Raw genomic sequence first — 23,890 nt, forward strand, 5'->3', positions numbered from 1 at the left:
CAGAAGGTGATAAGAATAAATGGAAATGACTAAGCACTGGTGGCTCAAGCCTGTAATCCTAGCTGAAAATGTGAGGATAGAAGTTTGAAATCAGTCTGAGTAGAAAAGGCTCCAAGGGGCTGGGAAGGTGGCTCAGTGTTAGAGTGCTTGCCTTCCATGCATGAGGCCCTGGGTTCGAGTCCTCAGCACCACATAAGCAGAAAAAGCTGGAAGTGGCGCTGTGGCTCAAGTGGTAGAGCGCTAGCCTTGAGCTGAAGAGGTATGGCTCAAGTTTAAGTCCCAGTACTAGACCTGGGCACACGCATGCGTGTGTGCGCACGCGCGCACACACACACAAAAATAAAAATACTAATAATAAATGGATGGTACACACAGAACTTCAAAAATCTTCCACAATGTCTACCCAATGTTATTCATCTGTTTTGTCATTCAATTGTTTATACATGTGAAGCAATTTAGTAGCATTTTATTTTAAAGTTTTATATAGTAGAGATGTCTAGCCACTCTCATTCACAGATTTCAGTTTTAAACTGTTTGAAAGAGCACAATGTTGAACAGCAGCACAAAATAGTGTTCAGAGGAGGGAAACACAAGAGTTATTTTAGATATCCTGTTTAACTAGGTAATCTAGAATTTTATGATTGTGAGGACTGGAGACTTCCTCCTTAAAACACTGTTACATAATCTGCTGGGAAGAAAACTACAAAGTGAACCATTTACCAAATGACTTGATAATATTTAAAGTGAAATTGTCCCCTCCCCCCCACTGTATGTGACAAAGTTTTCTAATCTTGGAATTAACTGGAGATAATGATTTGTAAATCTAACAAGCTGGGATTGTATCAGATTCAAGTCCATTCTTAAACATTGTCATAGTTTTAAGCTTTAAAGTACATAAGTCAAACTATCAAATTTAGGTAAATTAAGAAACTAAAAATTAAAATTACCAAACTAACATTTTAAAATGTTTCTTGAGCTGAAGGTGCAGCTCAGTGGCAGAATGTGCCAAGCATATGTGAGGACTTGGGTTCATTCCCCAGCATAGCAAACTCCTGAGTCTCCTTCCTTCCCCTCCCCTTCCCTCTCACTCCTTCTTCCTTCCTTCTATCCTTCCTTCCTTCCTTCCTTCCTTCCTTCCTTCCTTCCTTCCTTCCTTCCTTCCTTCCTTCCTTCTTTCTTTCCTTTTTCTTTTGGTTGTTACTGTTTTTGGCCTTGAACTTGTTCTAGAATGCTGAATGGCAGACAATTGCACAAAAATGCAGGTAATTTATTTGTCCTCCTACTTTCATTTACTTATTTATTTTCCTTCCTCACTGGCAGTAGATCAGAATACTGTTTCTTCAAGCATCATCCTCCAGTATGATAACAAGCAAAATCCTTAATAATATATTTACTGACTTCCACAGGGACTGAGTTTTTACACTACTCACCTCAAGGCACTGGGGACAAAGGTAGATAAGGACTTAAAGACAAAGACAGAGAATTCAATTCTCAATTCCTCGTCAGGCTACAGAGTAAATTTATAGTGCATTCAACTGACATACAGCACTTTAATCTCTCTAACAATCAAGTGTCAATCTTCAAGTGGATAAATGACTATATATACCAAACACAAGAGCTACACATAAGTACGTAAGAAAAAATTGAATCTTAAAATCTTTATAAAACAAAATGCTTAAAAAAGGATACAGGTTAACCCATTGTAACAGTGAGATGTACAAAACACCAAGTTGAAAATGAACTTTACAACTTTGGCTGAGGGGGAGGGTAGTTGTGGAGGTGGGAGGGAAGGGATGTTAGGGGGAAAACAAAGGAGGTGACAACAATGCTCAATAGGAAATGTACTCGTTACCTTGCTCATTTAACTGTAACCCTCCTGCACAGCATTTTTACAATAAAAGACATACAAAAATATGTTAAAAATCACTACATTGAACTAAACTGATTTAATGATGAAATACAAAGATTATATATACAGTCTGATTATCTATGTTTCAATATCCTGGGTCATTTGCTGCTTTATTGGCCACCCAGCTCTTCCAGTTTCAAACACAGAGTGAATAACAATGCAGCTCATGGTGAAGAGAAACAGTGAAAAGGCTCCCTTCATATTCCAGCCAGCCACTCTCATTCACAGTAATGCAGAGATTCACTCATACACAGCTGTGGCTGACAGGATTCCAACTTAAACATTAACCTTCCATGCTTTAACAGCCCAGCAGGAAACATTTCCAGAAGGGACACAAGCATGGCCTGTCTGTGATCAGACTGCCTGGCACTGCACACAACATGGCTCTGAACTCCATCTCTCCTGGAGACGCTCAAAGGTTATGTAATCAGGAAACACACGCTGGGCGGCCTGCCTGCACCCCTCTACACCTGTGCCTGTGACTCACTTTCTTGGCAACTCTCAAAAACGGGAGGGGAGAGCAACTCCTCTCCCGAAAAAAAAAGTCTTTTATGGTCTTGAAATTCTTAGAGTTCATTTTCACTAAGCTCTTAAGACTATCTGATTTTTAACAAGACTAGCAAGAAAAAAGATGTAGGATCTATATTGTTCGGAGAGGAGGAAGTGCTGAATTAGAGGGGGAAAAAAGGATGGGGAAATAAATTGGAAGAAATGAAGACCAAAAATAACATAAAGGGGGTGGGAGAGGGAAAATGTTTTTTTAAAATAATACATATCAGTTGTACAAAATAATATTCCATTATGGCATTTTTATTACTGCAAATTGTATACAGTATAGGATTTATTTAAAAACTGAAGATTCTATATATGAAAGAAAACATGTGATATTTGTCTGGGTCTGCTTATTTAACTTAACATGATGATCTAAAGTTCCATCTTTTATTACGCAAATAACATGATTTCCTTTTCCATTAATTTATTTGTTGATGACATTAACTTGCTATTGTGACTTACACCACAATAAACACAAATGTGCAGATATTTCTATTGTATGTTGACTGACATTCTTCATATACATATACCCAGAGTTGGTAAAACAAGACCATATGTTAATGCTATTTTTATTTTTTTTTAAATCTATCATTAGCTGCATTAATTTAGAGTTCCACTAAAATTGTAAAAAACAATGTTTTGATAAATATTCAACTTTCTAATAGGTATTAAAATATGAATGCTAGCCAGGTGCCAGTGACTCACGCCTGTAATCCTAGCTATTCAGGAGGCTGAGATGTGAGGATCTCTGTTCACAGCCAGCCCAGGCAGGAAAGTCCATGAGACTCTTACCTCTAATTAACCACCAGAAAACTGGCAGTGGCACTGTGACTCAAGTAGTAGAGTGCTTGCTTTGAGCTGAATATCTCAGAGACAGTGCCCAGGCCCAGAGTTCATGCCCCATGACCAACAATAACAACAACAAAAAGAATGCTATTTGATTTTCATTATATGCAGGGAAAATGTTTCTATATATATGCCTCTTCAAGGAAATTTCAGAGACTTCATTAGAGATATTCTAAAGATAATATACTTTTTTCTGCACTACTCAAGAGATAAATAATGACCTTTACCATTGTAATTTACATCTTTTCTAATCCTTTCTGATACATAAGGCCTACAGAAATGAAATTGTTTTTTAAAATGTCAAAATCACAAGGGGAAAGTAAAGAAAGAAGCGACATTGTCCAAAAAAAGTACTCATAACCTTACTTATAAAATGGTAAGCCTTCTGTACAACACTTCATTAATAGCAATAAAATTATATATATTTTAAATTTCAAAAGCAGCTGGGCACCAATGACTCATGCCTATAATCCTAGCTACTCAGTAAATTGAGCTCTGAAGATCGTGGTTCAAAGTCAACCAAAGCTGTGAGACTCATCTCCAATTAACTACCAAAAAGGTCAAAAGTGGAGCGTGGTTCAAATGGGAGAGTACTAGCTTTGAGCCATGCCAGGGAGAATGCCCTGGCCCAAGCCCCAGGACTGGCACACACACACACACACACACACACACACACACACACACACACACACAGAATGAGAAAGAGAGAGAGAGAGAGTGCAAATAATAATGATAATGAAATACTTTCTACAACTGTTTACACTATTTAGGTTTGTCTTTGAACCAAAGACTGGCAGCTATGGGTTTTGGCTCTATAGATGAAATAGCCAGAAATGCACTCTTCCTGTGCTAAAGGTGAGCAGAGTCTTGGGAAGGCAGCTTTTTTATAAGTAGGGGCTTTTTGATGAGCTGCAGCTTGACACTTGCCTGTGTTCCAATGAAAACAAGAACAATTTCTGTACAGCCTTAAAAGGCAAAGTCAAGTATAATACTAAATGTTGTAGCACATGTGTTGATTTGTTATGTTCCATTTCAGCTGTTAGTTATGTTAATGAAATAGTTTCGCATATTTCCCCTTGATTTATTTATTGTAATGATCATGTGTATGGATCTTTCTATGATTGCCTGGTAACACCGATTGCATGATGTTTTGCTGTCACCACCAGGCCATGACTGGAAGTAAGAAAAGAAACATAACTTTGGAACGATATGACTTAAAGTGAGCCCCTAAGTACACTATGGACAAACCTATAGTGTGCTATGAGACCTTAACACTAGCTAATTGGACATCTAGCAGATCACAATACCAAGTTAATTGAAACTGAGGCCACTAAGTACATTTTCTTTTGAATGGTCTAACCATGAAGATATGATAAATGTAATCATACAGTTAATTTCTTGTTTTGTTCATTATAGAAGGTATACATGTATCAAGTTACCACACTATACTCCATAAATATGCACAACTATGTGTTAATTTTAAAAATTAACTTAAACAATAGGTTTTCTTTTTCTTTTCTTTTCTTTTTATTTTGTCAGTTGTGGGGCTTGAACTCTGGGCCTGGGCTCTGTCCCTCAGCTCTTCAGCTCAAGGCTGGCACTCTACCACTTGAGCCATAGCGCCACTTCTGATTTTCTGGTGGTTTATTGGAGATAAGAGTCTCATGGACTTTCCTCCATGGGCTGTCTGAACCGTAGTCCTCAGATCTGAGCCTCCTGAGCAGCTAGGATTACAGGCGTGAGCCACCAGCACATGGCTAACCATAGGTTTTCAATATAGCTTATTAAAATAATCCAGACATTGGGAAAGAACATTCATGCTTCAGCATTTTATGCTATTAACAAGTCCACTTTTCTTAGAACCATTTCTATAGCAGAAGGCATCTTAATATGCATGTTGCACATTCTTCTAGTGATGCTCACCAAGGGAGTATAGGAAATTAAAAGCTGCCTGCTTGCCATTGCTGTTTCCTTCTACCTATGGGTAGATAGCTGGGGTTCTACCTAATGATCTGACAGGGCAGAATCAACAAAGACCTGGAAAGAGAGACAGACACCCCACCGTTCTTCATAGACATAGACAGTTCTTCAGATGCTGTAAAAAATCCTCCAGCTACTGACATATGCAAAGCATTTTCTTCAAGTTCATAGTAAACAATCAACAGGAACTGATCATTTTAGAGCAAAGCAAGTTTTCTTTGTAGATGTAAGCTGGGGCCTCTTAAGCAGTCTCTAAAAGACAGACAGTCCTGAAGGTGGTGGGTCAGGGTTTCCAGCTCTAATATTTCAGAAATTTTAAATGGAGATCAGACTGATACTTTTCTTGTCATTATCTCTCTCTTCTCACTATAATCAACCATATGTTAGCTCATCACTGCTTTCAAGAGTCAATTCATTCAATATTCAGGAATTCTGTGAATCAATTGTTAAGCTTAAATAAATTGTACATTTTAAACTAAAAATGAATATTCAAGACCTCGTTGCTTCCTTATGACTCTATTGTTTTACTATTCTTCATGAACTTTCCTTTATTTACCTCTGTTGGACCTGTATGGTGGAAATATTGCATGATGGTGTGTTACTGAACCTCTCTAATTCTTCATCCAGTGCCAACACCATGGCAGGTTGAAATCAAGCATGTTGAGAACACTTACACCCAGCTATCAGATTCAGGGGGCTTCCTTTTAAATATTTACCACATCACTGATTACAAGGTAAACATAGTTCACCCTTCCTATCATGATCACTAAAGAAAGAGAAACCAAGTAGGAAAAAGGTGAATGATACTAGCTAAATTCATATATTTCCTGAAGGTGAAGCCATAATGCTAGAATATAGCAATTCACAGAATATGACAGTTAATGAGTTTTTAAAAAATAAATTCTGTGTGATTAACATCCATCTATAAAATTTTTGTTTAAAAGAGAGCCCTGTGCTGGCTCACACCTGTAATCCTAGCTACTCAGATGGTTGAGATCTGAGGATCAAGACTGAAAGCCAGCCTGGGCAGTAAAAGTTCATGAGATTCTTATCTCCAATTAACAAGCAAAAATCTAGAAGTTCAGTTATGGCTCAAGATGAAGAGTGCTCAACAGTACCTAGGCCTTGACCAGCACAAAAAAAGGGGAGGGAGAATAGTAATGTTCCTTTTAATAGTTACTTTAAAGGTGTGGAGCATAAGGGAGGGGGGAGGGAGGGGTTGTCAAGAAGCTTATCTTTAAATTTGTCTCTACATTGTGAACAATAAAAAAGAGTGATGCTAAACTTTAAATGTTAAATTCAAGCTAAGTTTAATAAGTGAATCAGTCCTCTTAAGAAAGCACAAAGAAAGAGAAATAAAATTGGTATTACTGGGTCTTCATTCAATATCTGGACCCTAAGGCAACCCAAATCACGTCACAGATAATCTTAAACACAACAAAGCACATGTCATTACTCTGTGAAACAACAAAACCATATTGCTGTACTTGAAGGCCGATAGCAAGCTAACATGCGATCCTTTCAACTAGGCTCAATAACTCTATCCTTGGAATTTATATAAAACAATGAGATGAACTTGTGCTCCAAAAAGCTAAAGGCACAAGAGTCTCTAGAGATATTTCTAAAAGGAATATAAATGCCATAATACAGGATGCTTTCAGAAATTTCAAAATATTTACTTCTGCAAAAAGACAAGTCTGTTTTCATAACTGTTCACAGCTCCAGTGGGCACAGAACATTATTATCTGAGTTCATGTGAGGCAGAAAATGAAAATAATGAGCAAGTTCAGCAATCCAACACTTTTTTTCTGGAGAAGGAAAAAATGATTATTTTTAATGACTTCTCATATCCCATTAGGAGCTCAAAACACATTACTGAGGAACTTTGCCGAGAGGGAATAAATTACAGATGGAGCTTTTCCACAAAATGGATTTTCATGTGAAGAACCTTAGGCTTTTCAATAGGAATCTTAAAGATGAGATCTAGGGATTGCAACATCCCGGTACTGAAAGGCAAACTACTGCAGAGATCAACACAAGATGGAATTGCACAAAAAAGATAATGTGATGACAATCAAACAATTTCTGCCAGTGGCACAGACACTGTGAAGGAGAAGTCAAAGCAAAAGAACCTAGGAAAATGCCAATAGGATAAAACAATAAAATAAACTTGAATCATTTTGGACAGAACAAAAAATCGGAAGGGAGAAACAGAACATGTTAAGTAAAGCCCAAAGCAAACTATAAACTCAGGGGACAAAATAGACTAGATTTTTAAGACTAACTTGGGACATTGCTGCAGAATCAATCAAGTACACGATAAAATAAATTAGATAAGCAGTCTAAGGCAATCCAAGAAATAGGTGTTTGATCCCTTAACAAAAGCAAGGTGAGTATTTAATGGTTTTAACCTCTAGTAATTTCTTAGAAATCAATGAACAAGGAATAATTGAAAGAGTAAAGTACAATTATACTAACATTTTTAGTTCAAATAAAAACCCATCTAAGCTATCTATGCTAACAAAGAACAAAAGACTTGATATGTAAAGCTGGAGCATGAAATAACGACGAGAAAATTATGCGACATTAACTGGTATACTACACCTCAGAAAACAAGCTTTCATGTTGCAGGTTGCCTGAAGTCACAAGAGGGGTCATTAACTGTATGATCCCTGTGAATGTTCTCTACATCAAGATGTGTCAGGTTGACCAGAGGCCTAGGGGAGAAGACATCTCAAAACAATGGTTTAAGAACAAACAAGATCTCCCTCTGTGAGTTGTCTCTTTCTGGGATGCTGATCAACTTATCTTGACTAGAACATTTGGTTGTCAGATGTTCTGGTATCTTCATTGTAAATTCTGCAAGCTAGTTGTCTTTAGAAAATGGCTCCTAGGGAACCTTACTGCATTGTTGGTAGGAGTGTAAACTTGTTCAACCACTTTGGAAAGCAGTAGGAGGTTCCTCAAAAGACTCCAGCAATCCCACTTTTGGGCATTTACCCAAATGATCACAAACAAGACCACACTAAAGCTACCAGCACGACTATGTTTATTGCAGCATTATTTACCATAGCTTAGATAAGGAACCAACCCAGATGCCCCTCAGTAGATGAATAGATCAAGAAAATGTGGTATATATACACAATGGAATTCTATGCCTCCATCAGAAAGAATGATATTGCCCCATTTGTTAGGAAATGGAAAAAATGATATTAAGTGAAATAAGCCAGGCCCAAAGAAACATAGGTCCCATAACTAGTATATGTCTGAGTCAAGCAGAAAAGGTCAGATAAGTTGATGTTAGTGGAATGAACCCCAAGATATGTATTCAAATGTTTTTTGGTTTTTTCCTTTCATGCAATTGTTTCTATCATATTTATAAGATGATTTCTATGTTGCTTTGTATGTACCTCCCCCACAGTATAACCTATACTTTCACTGTAGTTGATGTTGGTATAGTTTGGAGGGGAAGGGAAAAAAAAAAACCAAATCATTTAACTAGGGATACAGGTGGACCCATTGCAACAATGAGATGTACAAGTCGTTATGTCAAAAACGAACTTAACAACTTTGGTGAGGGGTGGAGGGAGGGCTGGGTGGGGGGAGGGGAGAAGTATGGGAAGGGATGGGAAGGGGAAACAATGCTTGATAAGAAATGTACTCATTATCTTGTTCTTGTAATTGTAACTCCTCTGTACGGTATCCTCACAATAAAAAAATAAAAATAAAAATGAAAATAAAATTTAAAAAAAAGCATTAAGAAAATGGCTCCTATCTGTTTTGATGATATCATGTTGGTTTCATAGTTCATGTTTCAAAAACCAATTTAGAATAGGTTTCATTGTTACTCTAGGCCAATTTATTAAGAGCTCTATGTTAGGAACTAACTTGGAATGCAGGTGTAAATGTCTAAAAAACCAGAATGCATTTGGGTGATGGGTATATAAGAGCTCATTAAACTATTTTCACAAAAATAAAAAAGTTGTTTTAGAAAGAAGAAAAAAACACCTGGCTTACATTATAGTCAAATAATCAATGATTAAAGTGTAATTGTTAGATCTTTCGCAAGCCATTCCAATTCTGAACATACATTGTAATGGGTTATCTTCATGAACTCAAAAGTCTAGTATGGAAAATATTGAGGGTAGAATTTCACATATGTTTATAAAGATATAGTCAAATATTAAAGTTAAAGATTAAACATGGTAATAAATACTTTTGAAGAGGAAATTAATAACAGTAAAGCAACAATTTAAAAGTTAATACTGTAGAGTCTGGAGTCAGAATACTTGGTTCTAATTCCAAGTTCATTGTTAACTTAATGAATGTCTTCCTAATCTCTAGAATGGGGATAATAATATCTATATCCTACAACTGTCAGGAATAAAAATATCCATCTTGATTATTGTAAGAGTCTTATATAATAATTGTTATTATAACAAAACCTAAGGCAGTAACATTAAATAACTGTCACACATAGTGATATTATTCAGAAACATTCAGGGGTTGGCCTTTCTGAAGATAACAGCTTTAAAAGAGGATATTTGAAGATCCTTTTTTGTTTCATAATTCTATAGTATTTAGAATCATGTCACTGAATTTAGAGAGCTGGCATAGACATCAGTAATAGAACTGGGTACTATAAGCCAGAAAGCTGGGTGCTGTATAGGTTCTTATTGAATCCACTTCATTAGCAAACACAACCAAATGGGATGTGAGACCAAAATCCTGCTGATTCTGTGTGCAGTGATTCAGGGTGTCCATTGAGATACCATCTCTCGGGTAACAAAAACAAATAATGTAACAAAGCTTGAATAATATCAGCCTGGCACTCAAGAAATAGCTTAATTATGAAGGCACTGGAATTTACCACAAAGCAATAAAGAATTTCATGACTTTCCAAATGCACCCATCCTTACCGCCCTCCCCCATGCACATGCCTGTGACTCTTTTAAGATGGTAGTTTCTTCTTTTGTTTGTTTGGTTTTTGTTTGTTTGCCAGTCCTGGGGCTTGAACTCAGGGCTGGGGCACTGTCCCAGGTGGTAGGCTAGTGTGCCACTTCCAGCTTTTTCTGTTTGTGTGGTACTGAGGAATCGAACCCAGGGCTTCATGTATGCTAGGCAAGTGCTCTACCACTAAGCCACATTCCAGCCCTTTTTGTTTAGTTTTGGTTTTTTTTTAATTCATCAGTTGGCAATTCTATATTTGTTTGCATGTGATTTTGCATAACACTGGTCTCTTGCACTATGCTGTAAGCGTCCTGCTGTCAAAACCCATGTTAATCTTGTCTTCCATGGGATATCTCTGTCATGACACATTAGGTATTTAAATATTTACGGAATTGATGGCTTATTCTTAATGCTGTTGATGAATGAGCCTCATTTTGTCCCTAGTGATGTGACCTTGACAAGGTTAACAGGTCAAAGATATAGTTGCTTTTTATCTATACAAATAACATGTAATTATTATGGGTTGTACATAAAGTGAAATGTACAGTGGAAAAATAGGTACTTGAAATTTTAATGTTAAAATATATTTTAATGTATACAAAAAATATTTTTCCACTCTACATTTCATTTGTGCATAGCCCTTTAAGATGTTTGTATCTATAAGGATCTCAGTGAAACTTCTTCACTTCTTGAGGATTTGAGGCCTAGGCTCCTGAGCCCATAGTTCCCGGTTTCCCACAGCACTACCACTTTTCCTAGCTCATGCTTTTCATACTAGCTTTCAGTACAGTCCTTAATTCTGTCTCAAGTGAGTTCCTTTTCTATCTCAGTCATGTATTTAGACGGATATTTGTTTTATTCAGTATTTCTATAATTTTTTTTATAGAGGAAGAGTTCTCAAGTAATCTGGAAAGCTACCAGAAAATAAAGTCTCTGGGAGAAGCAGTCACATATTTTCTTAGTATTCATAAACAACACCATAACAACAGGCTTATTATACCCACCTAACCTAGGGAATAAAACGAGGGCGCTTGTCTTGGCCTGGATTCTATGTAAGAGGAAAAAAATACATTTCCTGAGAATTTGCAATCATGTTTCCCCTCATGTGGGTTTGGTTTTCAAATTCACACTTGTCTAATTCCACATCTTTCCAAGATAAGAAAGTAGCACTGAAACTATGTTTAGCAGAAGTACATACAAATCCCCACTAATTCAAAGAACTCATAATTCAAAATTACAAAACACACAAGGAAAGAATCTACTATGTCAGCAGAACTAATAATTAATTCTTCCAAGAACTACTAATCATAGAATTATTGACTAGCGTGGCAGTCAGGCTCAAGGTGGCCCCCGTAAACACAGTGGCTCCTGGTATCTATCCGTGTCCTCTCATCATTTCTCCCCACAGTATGGGCATAACACGTGCTGCTGCTGCTAACCAGCAGAATTCAGCAATGGTGATGACAGGTGTGCGATTACGCATTCGAGATCACGCTGCTAACACGGGTAATGCCCATTCTGCGAGGTGATGCTCTCCTTGACTGGCTTGGAGAAGTGCCATGTTGTGAGCAGCTATGGGGAGAGGGCCACACGGCACAGCTCTGAGGGGGCCCAGAGCGCACAGCCAGCCAAAACCGGAGGCCCTCAATTTGGCAGTGTGCTAGGAACTAAAATGTTGCCACCGGTCATGTGAACACCAGTGCAGATGCTTTCCCAGTGGAGGTCCACATGAAAAACTAACCCAACCCTGACTGTGTCCTTGCTGAGGACTAGCAAAGCTGTGTCCAGAATCTTGACCCATATAAACAGGAGATAATAAACGCATGCTGTTTTAACCCACATCATTTGTAGTGCTATTTTTATGCAGAAAAGATATCACTGCTGCAGATTATAAACCATGCTTAAAATAATTAAAAGATACAAAAGAAAAATTTTAAACATGAGGAAAAAAGACAAAAGGAAAAAACACCAAGAATATATAATGTTTAACAATAAAAATATATAATTCCTAAAATGATCAGTAGGTGAGGTTGAACAGCAGAATTAAGTCTGCCGAAGAAATAATATACAAATTGGCAAATAGGTCAAAGAGATTTGATCTTTTTAAATTTACAACATACAGCACAGATATGAAAAATATGAAAACTAGAGTGGGTTTGGTGGCTCTAACCTGTAATTCCTGCTTCCTTGGAGGTAGAGACTGGGGTATGGCAGTTAGAGGCCAGGAGGGAGCATAAAAGTTTACAAGACTTCACTTCAATGGTTGGGCATGGGTGTACAGAATTGTCATACCAGGAAGAACAAATAGGAGAGCAGTCCAGGCCAGCCAGGGCATAAAGCGAGATCGTATTGAAAATAAGCAATGAAAAAGGGACTGGCAGAGTGGCTCACGTGGTAGAATGTCCACTTAGTAAGCATGAAGCCCTGAGATTGAACTCTAACACCACCACCACCAAAAGAAAGAAAGAAAAAAATAGTAAAACACTAAGCAGAAAAATTCCACAATTCTCTTACCTCTGTCTCCTGAGTAGTGGTACAAATGTGAACTACCATGTTTATTGATACAGTAGCATATAATTGTGCAAAACAGGACAGTTCCCATTTCTTATTTTTTTAAATGTTGTGACTGTCTCTCTCTATGTAGTATATTTCATTATTTAATGTAATTTAATTATATACTATATATTATATATAATTTTATTATATACTATATTACATATATAGTATATATAATATATAATAGATAGTATAATATATAATATAGCATAATATATACTTATATATTACATAATTATATAATATATAATATTATATATATGGTATATGTCACTATTTAAAAAGAGTGGTGGATTCTAGTCAGGTGCTGGTGGTTTATGCCTGTCATCCTAGCTACTCAGGAGGCTGAGATCTGAGGATCACAATTCAAAGCCAGCCTGGCAGCAAAGTCCATGAGACTCTTATCTCCAAGAAACCATCAGGAAACCTGAACTGGCACGGAGGCTCAAGTGGTAGGGCACTCACCTTGAGCTGAAGAGCTCAGGGACAGCGCCCAGGCCCAGAGTTCAAGTCCTATGACCGACCAAAAATTAAAAATTAAAAAGAAGAAGAAGAAGAGTGGTGAATTCTGTTTAAACACATGGCTTGTTTGAGAAAGCAATGGTGCCTGAATCTGTTTAATTCTATGGCTATGCTCTTCCACTGAAGCAAGTATATAATTGCAAATTAAAAAAAAAGGTGTAGAACCTAGTTTTCAAATTTTTACAGTGGTATAGGATCCCCTGGCAAACTGGTGCTAGACAGAGTTCTGTTTTTTGTTTTTGTTTTGATTTTTTTAAAGATCTCTCTGTAAACAATGACAGTGATTATCTTTCTCCTTGCCAAGACTATAAAATTATGTACTATGCTGCCTTGAGGTCCTGCAATGAAACCACAAGACTCTTCAGTCATGTTAAATCATTGTTACTGGTCCTCCCCGATCTGTTCTGCCATAAGATATTTCTATAATATTTCATGGGAGAATAAAACTTTGAGGTATATACACAGAAAAAAATGTCTCTTGGATTCAACTCTTGTTATCTTAACCTTTAACTTGGCAAATGTATTAAATCCACACCCAATAGTAGCACACACACACGTGTGTGTGTGTGTGTGTGTGTGTGTGTGTGTGTGCGTGCGTGCGCGCATGTACATGTGTGCCCCATTTTGGGGCTTGAATTCAGGGTTTGGGTGTTGTCCTTGAGCTTAAGGCTAGTGCTCTACCACTTTAGCCACAGCTCCACCTCTGGCTTTGTTAGGAGGTAGTTTATTAGTGATAAGAGTCTCATGGACTTTCCTGCCTGGTCTGGCTTTGAACCACATTCCTCAGATCTCAGGATTCTGAGTAGCTAGGAACACAGGCATGAGTCATTGGCACCCAGCTTCCAAAATAGCTTTAACATGCAGTGTCGATTAACTATATTCTTGCCAGTAACATTATCAATCCAAAGATCTATATTGTAAATGCATCCTTGAAAACATATGGTATTTTTATTGCAAAGAAATTAATGATATTTCATGCTGTGAAAAAAGCCTATAGGCTATTGATATTATAGGCAATTCCTCTATCTGGAGACACAGAAATATTGGACAATTAAAACTTAAACCAGTTAAGATTTTTTAAAGTAAATATAGTTGGACATGTATTTTCAAATACATTCAAAACTCACATGAATTTCTTCCCCTTATTTCTCCCTTTATTCCTAAAAGTAAATATCTCTATTGCTCCTCTTCTCCCACCAAAAGAAAACTTAGGGCAAAAACCTTAAAGGCTGTGAGAATCTCCCAAAAGAATCATCTACTTCTGAATAACCTAAACTCTCTATACCCTGTGTTTTACAACCATTTATAGCTAGTCAAGTAATAATACCATAACTAAGAATTAATTCTGTCTACCAAGTAGAGTGTCCTTCCTTATAAGTACATGGAAGCCTGATTAATTATTAACAAAAGAAATCCTACTTCATTGAGCAGCTGAGGAGTTTTAGAGACATACTCTTTGTAGTAGTGAAAACATAATAAAAATAACGGATGGTACTGTAGCAGACAAGGGCAATAGGTTAGAAGGAGGAGGATAAACAGTGAATTACAGGTAAAGGATTAACAAGCAAAACAGTCAACTGTGTGGTCTCAGAAAATGGCACTGGTAAATTAGAGATTAATTTCATGGAGACATCTGGGCTATGTAGGAGCTGAAGTCCTTATTTCTCACGGTAAAAAGTACAAAGCTCTGTCACTGATTTATAAGACATAATTATTTGTGCCAGAGTCAGGGTGGTGGAACAACAGATAGCCAGCAGTATGCTCTGATGTCCTGAATAAGATTAATAAAATAATAAATAAAATTATGAATCTAGTTTCCTCAGCAGTGTTTGGGTGGGGGGAGCCCCCTGGGAAGGGGTTATTCAGGGCTACAAGAATCCCTTAAGCGATCAACAAACAGATAGAGAAGTGATTAGCAGTTTTCCAGTCTTGGATACCTCTCTCCATAAAAGATCAGAGAGTCTAAGAATAAAAAAACCAAAAAGATAAGTCAGCTCAAGTCATAATTCTGTTCTCTTTCCTTCCTCCCACCAAGAGAGGCCACTCTCTCGGTGTCCCCATTTGCAAAGAATCTTCTGTTCCTCCTCTGCTTTTAAAAAAAATTCTTCTCTATTTTGCTTCAGGGTGGTCTTGAAATGTTCTCTCCTCTACTCTTTGAGTTTCTGTCTCATATGCTGTGTAACACAGAAGCCAAGCACCAACATGGGGCCTGAACACATACAGCAGCCTGGCATAGCCAACAGCTGATGTCTACAGGAAGCTCAGACAACACTGGTCACTGCCATTGCTCCCAGCCATTCAGCTATTCACTAGGAGTCTACTCTCAGGGTTCTCTTTTAGATCACCCATAGTCAAACAAAAAAGAGAAAGAGCGAGGAGGAAAGGAAAGGCGAGGAGAGGAGAGGAGAGGAAGGAAGGAAGGAAGGAAGGAAGGAAGGAAGGGAGGGAGGGAGGAAGGGATGGAGGGAGGGAGGGAGGAAAGGGAGGGAGAAAGGGAGGTAAGGGAGGGAGGAAGGAAAGAGAGAGATTCTTCACTGAAAGAAAAAGTAGTTGGTTGAAAAGAGAAAATAGTGCAAACCAAATAAAACAGATAAAACTGAAAAATCCACAAATCAAATTATAAAACAATATTCTGCTGACATTTAAATAAAGCAATCCCATGGCAACAATTTAATTGCTGTCTTTTTGCCTACAATTCCAGATTTCTCTTATTTGGGGCTGGCCAATTTTCATCTCTCGGTGTTCTGAGAGCACCACACAAAGCCAATATTATTTACTACTTACTTGTGCTTGCTTGCATACTTTAAAAGGCTGAAGTGTTTCTTGGTAGAACAGCTGATGATAAGCCTGGAGGTCAAACCAAAAGTACACACTGTTCTTCCACAACTACAGATGGAAAAAAGCATGTAAATTATTACTGGCCAATTATTAAAACTCTTCAAAGCTCTAAATTCAGATATAAATAATTGTTTAGTTTCTGTTACCATAAATCAGGTTCGATTTAAGATAGTTTTGATCTTTTATCACAAACTGGCAATATGCAAAATATTTATGGGTATCGTCATTAGAACATTACATTTCTGCATGTGTGCTTGTATAATTGGTTATTAAAATGGAAATGTTCAAAACTAATGAAAAATCATAAAATAGTAAGCATTCTAGTTAATGGTTATGGTTATTGAAGGCTGGTGGTAGAAGGTTTGCCTCGCATGTACAAAGAACTTGGCTCAATCCTAGCACCACAATCAATACTTAAAGAGTATTTCTGGCATAAAAAGAAAATCTTAAGGTTTTGGTATAAAAGGGCAAATGTATATTATTACTCCAATTATTCCGACAATTATCCACTTCTCATTGAGGTCAAAGTAATACTGCTTGAACTTTTAAAAGCACTGAAAATAAGTGTTCTCTGTTGATTATGATTAGTAACTGTTAGGATTATTAAAAAGTAGAACGTAGACAGAAATCAACTGCACATTCAACATATAATTATGCTGATATAAAATTACATGAAAACAAACTATTGTTAGTATACTTTACTTTTCTTAGTAATTTTAGTAGAATGATTAGTAATTGAGATCTTTCAATTTTTACTAAACACAACATATAGACTTTTTTTATTTTACCAGAGATAGGAATTTTAGCATCAAATATAGGTACTAGAGCATTGATTTACTTCAATACCATGTATCTTCAAATAAAGTGAAATTATAAAGGAGTTGGAATTATATTAGAGTTGGAATAATATTTTCTACCTTGTTCCCTGAATCCTCACAGAATTTAGTAAAGAAGAATCCAGCTCTATTTTCTACATACAAAGATTGCAACAAATTTTCCATGTCATATCCTCCCAAGGCACCAACATCTGATATATTTTTAACCTAGATAACAAAACAGAAGTCCATTATCCTCCCAAAAACATTGTAATTTTTATAGCATTGTACAAGTGAGTTTCATAAATTCTGCTGGGCTGTCATTTTCCTACTAGACTATTTTATTTTAGTTTCGTACCATATATGTAATTAATGCAGTCTGTTTGCATCTGATCATCATATAAGATTCATTTATGAAACTCAATTATAGCAGCAGAATTCATTCTATTCCTTCTATCAAATAAATCAGTCTGGTTTCAAACAATGCTAAAGCAACTCCCTGACCTCAATTATTTTCACATTTCAAGCACAGTGATACTATTTGAGGAGTCTTCCAATCTCTGTTGGTGGCCTGTTTCCTACATATTTACTGTTATTTTAGCCTTGAGGTGCTGGTATTATAGCTACAAGAGGGTTATAAAAAGAGCTATCTTCAAGGCCTCTCAGTGCTGCTCATTAACTATCCCTAGGAGGTCCCTCTTTGGACAGTCTCATCCACATAGGTCATGGCCTTCAGAGTGTAAATGGCAGTATAAGTTCTCATAAAATCTGCTGTTTATGGCTTCTCTGCCAACAGTGTTAGCAACTCTTAATACCATCCTTGAAACAGAGAGCTGGCTCTTTCTCCAAGTTCAAGAGTGACTCCAGAATATGAAAGGGTATCTGAACTGTTCACATGAACTCCATGTTGTTTTGTTGAACTCAGATTTCTTTGTAATCTTAAAACAAGCGTGGCATAAACAGGGTTCAAGTAAGGCTTTTGTGTTCTTGGACATGAAGTCTTCTCTGCCTCTCTCTTAGCTGCCTCCTAACAAATTCTGAAATGAGAACTGAAGATTTTTTTATGATGTTGAACTATCAGCATTCTAAACTTTAAAAAAATCCTAGTTAGAAGAAAAGGAGAGCTATTCGCCTAGAATAAAATAAGCAATTGTATAAAACCACAGTTAGGTGTTGAGACTGGTGGGACTGAGAAATTTCCACTTGCGGCGTATCTGTAAGAAACGTGTTGTGAAACTTTCATCTAGAACAACCGCATCAAATTCATATGATGATCTTCCCTGCACTCTGGAAATAGCTTGCCTTTGCAAAGTTTCTAGATTTCCAAAACATAACATCAAATTTTATTTTAAAATTTAACAAAGATTGCCAGGCACACATGGCTCGTGCCTGTAATCCTGGCTACACAGGGCTCTGAAAAATGAGGATCACAGTTTGAAGGCAGCCTAGACAGACAAATACAAGAGACTCTTATCTCCAACTATAACAACAAAAAGCCAGAACTAGAAGCATGGCCTCAAGTGGTAGCTTGGCATCTGCGAGCAAAAAAGCCTTGAGTTCAAGTCCCAGTACCAGCATTACAACATAAATTAAAAATATTAACAAGGACAAAAGAAGATCTTATTTTGTATCTGAGGTACCATTATATGCAAGTCAGAACAAATGGTTTTCTGGGAGATTTGGGGAGTATTAAGGTAGCCAGTCTACTAAGTCACACTTCCAGTCCTTTCTGTGCTGGGTTTTGTTGTAGTAGTTTGGTCTGGGACCAGGATTCAAACTCAGGTTCTGATGCTTTCACTCATTGGCTGGGGCTCTATCACCTGGGCCACGCCTCCAACCCCATGTACTGGTTGTTTATGAGAGTGGGTTGTGCTTTGTGTTCTAGTGTGCATGTGGGTAGTGATCTGCATAATTTTTGGCTTCCCTTCACAGTTAGGACAATAGGCAGATCCACTGTGCCCAGTTTTCAGTAGAGAAGGGGACTAATGGACTTTTCTACACATGGTGGCCTCAAACTTCAATCTTCCCAATCTTGGTCTCTCAAGTTGCTAAGATTAGGGGTGCAAACCACTGGCCCTGATTTCTTGTTTTCAGTTTTTATAGTTAGAGGGTTTAAACTTGAGTCTTAAGCTTGTTAGGCAAGTGCTCTACTGGCAAGCCAGGCCTCCACACCTTTTTTGTGTTGATGATTTTTGAGGTAAGTCTTGCTTCTTGCCTAAGCACACACCTGGATTAAGATCCCATAATTGGGATGACAGACATGTACCACCATGCCCAACTTCTATTAAGACTGCATCTTGCAGACTTTGCTGCTGGGGCTGGTCTGGAACAGTGATCTTCCCACACAACTAGACCAACAGTTATGTGCCACTTTACCAAGCCATTTGTTGAAAGGTCACAAACTTTTCTGCCTGGAATGACATCAAACTTCAGTCCTCCTAATCTTAACCTTCTAAGCAGCTAGGATTACTGCTGGAAATCACTGGTGACTAGCTATAGGTATTTTTCTAAACAGAAATTTTTATAGGACATAGACACATGATATTAGAAAAGGAAACACGGGGAAATTTGGTGTAAGATTCCTTCTGCAAGAAATATTTAAATATTCTCCTTAGTAGAGAAAAAACACTATAATGAATCAATCCAAGTTTTATAAAATCAGAGAAAAAGATCAGTTATGTGAAGAATAAGGTTATTCAGGCTTCAAAACACTTACATTAGGCTTTTCTGTATAAATATATCTTCTCTCCAGCTGGGGCTTCAGACATTCAGAAATGTCAGTGAATGATGTTAAATGAATCACTTTGCTTCTTTCTGAAATGTACCTTGACCTAAATTAGAGACATGGAACAAATTGATCAACAAATAAATGAAAGCACCAAAGAACTTCTTCAAAGTGACAGAGAATCTGTGAGAAACAAATAGTAACATTATACTTAATGGCAAAAGGATGTTTTCCCCTAAAATTATCAACAAAACAGCATTTTACTGGAGCTTCTAGCTGAGGCAATTGGGCAAGGAAAAGAGATTAAAGATATCCTGATTTAAAAGAATTAACCATGTAGCCAGTGGCTCACACCTGTAATCCTAGCTACTGAGGAACTTGGTTCGAAGCCAGCCCAGGCAGGAAAGTCTGTGAGACTCTTATTTCCAATAAACCACCAGAAAACTGGAAGTGGAGCTGTGGCTCAAGTGATAGACCACTAGCCTTGAGCTGAAGAACTCAGGAACAGCACCCAGGCCCAGAATCAAGCCCCACAACTGATTTCCCCCCTCCCCCCAAAAAAAAGAACAAGAAGAAAAAAAATCACCTTTTTTTCTGTGTGTGTGTGTGTGTGTGTGTGTGTGTGTGTGTGTGTGTGTGTGTGTGTGTGTGTGTGTGTGTGTGTGTGTGTGTGTGTGTGTGTCAGTCGTGGGGCCTGAACTCTGGGCTTGGGCGCTGTCCCTCAGCTCTTCAGCTCAAGGCTAGCATCCTACTATTTGAGCCAAAGTTCCACTTCTGGATTTTTCTGCTTATGTGGTACTGAGGTATTGAACCCAGGGCCTCATGCATGTTAGGCAAGCACTCTACCACTGACACACTTCCCCATCCTTAACCATTTTTTTAAGGTAATTATTCTCAGTAAATATATGGAATCCACTAATATAGTACTAGAGTAAGTTTAGTTAGAGCACAGATAAACATACAAAAGATACGCAAGATAAAAATAGAAAATTATATTTCTTGTACTTAGCAACAAATAATTTTAAAATGAAATTAACATAGGAATAACACAAAGGTTCAATGCCTATGTGCCTTTGATAATAATATCTCAGCTGGATACAATGGCTGATTCTTGTAATCATAGCCACTTGCAGGCTGAGATTGGGAGGAGTGAGGTTTGAGGCCAGACCAGGCAAAAAGTTCACAATACCTCAATCAATAAAAACCTGGGCACAGTTGTACACTCTTATCATATCAGCTACATGGGAAGCATAAATAGGAGGATCACTATTCAGGCCAGCCAGGGAAGAAAGCAAGATCTTATTTGAAATATAACAAAGACAAAAAAGGCTTGGAGGCATGACTCGAGTGGTAGAATTCCGGCCTAGCAAGCACCAGGTCTAGTACCACCAAAGCCAAGTACCACCAAAAACAAAACAAAAACTCTCCTCTAAACTCTAGGCCTGGGCTCTGTCCCTCAGCTCATCAGCTCAAGGCTAGCACCCTACCATTTGAGCCACAGCACCACTTCCAGCCTTTTTCTGCTTATATGGTGCTGATGAATCGAACCCAGGGCCTCATGCATGAGAGGCAAGCACTCTACCACTGAGCCAACTTCCCAGCCCCCTTCAGTGACTTTTAATTACTGTTCTGAATCATTACACATCTTTATGTCCAAAGTTTCTTTTAGATTCCTTTTTTTGTTTCTTTTTTATGGTTCTAGGTTTTGAACTCAGGCTTTATGCCTACTAGGCAGATGCTTTACTGCTTTAGTCAAGCCTCTAGCCTTTTTTTCTGTTGTTTTTTTTTTTCATTCCTTTTAGACAAATTTCTCAATCATTTTTTGTTTTTTGTCAGTTGTAGGACTTGAACTCAGGACTTGAGGACTGTCACTGAGCTCTTTTGCTCAAGGCTAGCAGTCTTACAACTTTGAGCCACAACTCTACTATGGTTTTTTGATGGTTAAATGGAGATGGAGTCTAATGGACTTTCCTGCCCAGGCTGGCTCTGAATCGTGATCCTCAGATCTCAGCCTTCGGGGTAGCTACGATTATAGACATGAGCTACCAAGCACCTGGCTCTCAATTACTTTCATCACTACTACTCTTTACAAATGATTTTATGAAAAAAATGATAAAAGTATTCTGCTAGTCTTGAATTATTAAAAATTGATCTCACATCAACCCAATAGGTATTTTCTATTTAATTTCTTAATTGCTTGTGAGGAAACAAAATCATTTTATCACTGAAAGTGGATATATATTTAAGGACTAGTAAACTCACTAGTAATGTGAAATATGATGTATTCTAGTTTTTCAAACAAAAGCTAGTATAAAATGAGCAAAAATAAAACATAAGAGCAAAGAAAGGTAATAAAACCAAACAAACAAAAAAGCCAATACAACAATGAAAAGAGACATTGGAATTCCAGATACTAAAATTACCACACACAGACTTTAACCAACTGTCCTAAGAGATGAAATAGAAAAAGAAGAGTTTCAGCAAGTATTTGAAAAATAAAACATAAAACATTTTGACAAATGAACCAAGGAACAATCAAAGAAGTTAGAAATATAGTAATTGAAACTGGGAAACTCAAAAGATGCAACTTGATGCAGTCAAACTTAACTGCAGTCAAAGAGAGAAATGGTGAACTTGAAGATGACTATCTAGAACAAAGCAAATGTGACAGGATGACATACAGAAGGCAGATTGTTAGGGGATAAATTGAGAAGGTCAAACTTGTATTTCATCAGCATCCTAGGATAAAAGGAGAAGAAATATCGGTGAGAAACAATATGAGAACAGCTGAGAACTTTGCAAAATTGATGAAAGATTTCAAAACCACAGGTCTAACAACAGTGGGTTGGCTACATAAAATAAAACCCACACCCAAACACACCAGAGTAAAACTGAAAAGATTTTAAAAAAACAAATATACTTCTAAAGCAAGTAGAAAAAATGCATTATCTTCAAAAGACAATAATTAGCCTGAAGGCTAATCTCTCCACAGAAGCATTGAAAGCCAGAGAACAATAGGACAATATCATCAAAGTACTGAAAGAAAATAATTCCCCATGTCTAATTCTATACTCTGCAAAAAAAAATTAAGGATGAAAATGAACAGAACATGAAGAACCTTTAAAACATTATATGCAAAAATCATCATATAGCCTGATGCTGCTGGCCCATGCCTATAATCCTAGCTACTCAGGAGGCTGAGATCTGAGGATCACAGTTCAAAGCCAGCCTGGGCAGGAAAGTCCGTGAGACTCTTATCTCCAATAAACCACCAGAAACCCAGAAGTAGTGCTGTGGCTTAAGTGGTAGCGTGCTACTACCCAGGCCCAGATTCAAGCCCCATGACCTACCAAAAAAAAAAAAAATCATCATACACAAAAGCTGCAAAGCTATAGGATTCAACTCACATGTGACACCCACAAGAGGCAAATGTACAAACAGAAGAGTGGTGGCATGTGTTAGGAGCAAATGTGAGTAACAGCCAGCAGGTGAGACCTTCTTCCTGGCATGAGGAAATGTTCAGGAATCATAATGGTGATGGTTGGACAACTTGGAGAATATACTAAAAATTGTACATATCCTACATTTCAAGATGATTTAAGTAAAAAAAAGATGATTTAAGTCGTGAACTCTATATTATATAATTAATATACTGAATGTATTGAATATGACATATTTATAACGTTCTATTTCAATAAAAGTATAATGTGGACTTGAGATGTGGCTTAAATGGTACAGAGCGAGCTAAAAAGCTAAGTGAGAGTGCAAGTCCCTGGGTTCAACATCTAGTACTAGAACAACAACAATGAAAGAAATGAATACCAACTAATAGATTGTTAAAAAGGATTCATTCAAAGTTAATACAAAAGGCATTCTTAAAGGGAAAAATCCTATTAGAAATACAGAACAATATAATAGATAACTATGTAGGGAAACATAAATTAATAAAATAATATACTATGTTAAAGGATGATAATACTCTTGACAGTCCTCATGAGTTCTCCAACTTGAGAAATACTGAATTATATTTAAATTATATTATTTGGATAGACCCAGTAAATATTAGAAGGCATTTTTCACAGGGAAGTTTTGGTTGTGCTCAGTGCATGAGACACCTAGATGTGATCCTCTCTCTCTCTCTCTCTCTCTCTCTCCTCTCTCCTCTTTGGAGTCTTGCCTTTGGTAATCTAATACTTT

The 23,890-nt window shown here is 37.3% G+C and overlaps 1 protein-coding gene across 7 annotated transcripts in view; it reads right to left on the reverse strand.

Moving 5' to 3' along the window:
* LOC138805896 (regulator of G-protein signaling 22-like) overlaps positions 1-23,890 on the reverse strand; it is a 123,270-nt gene that overhangs the window by 31,919 nt on the left and 67,461 nt on the right. For all 7 annotated transcript variants that reach the window (XM_069991138.1, XM_069991135.1, XM_069991137.1 and 4 more), the window contains 3 exons: positions 19,685-19,799; positions 17,071-17,196; positions 16,100-16,201 (listed from right to left, as the gene is read on the reverse strand). In XM_069991138.1, the coding sequence (XP_069847239.1) occupies positions 16,100-16,201; positions 17,071-17,196; positions 19,685-19,799 (343 nt within the window). The remainder of the gene's footprint in view (positions 1-16,099; positions 16,202-17,070; positions 17,197-19,684; positions 19,800-23,890) is intronic.

The sequence above is a fragment of the Dipodomys merriami genome, unplaced genomic scaffold (assembly GCF_024711535.1).
Source record: "Dipodomys merriami isolate MVZ:Mamm:240054 unplaced genomic scaffold, mDipMer1.0.p SCAF_4, whole genome shotgun sequence".
NCBI classification, from domain to species: Eukaryota; Metazoa; Chordata; class Mammalia; order Rodentia; family Heteromyidae; genus Dipodomys; species Dipodomys merriami.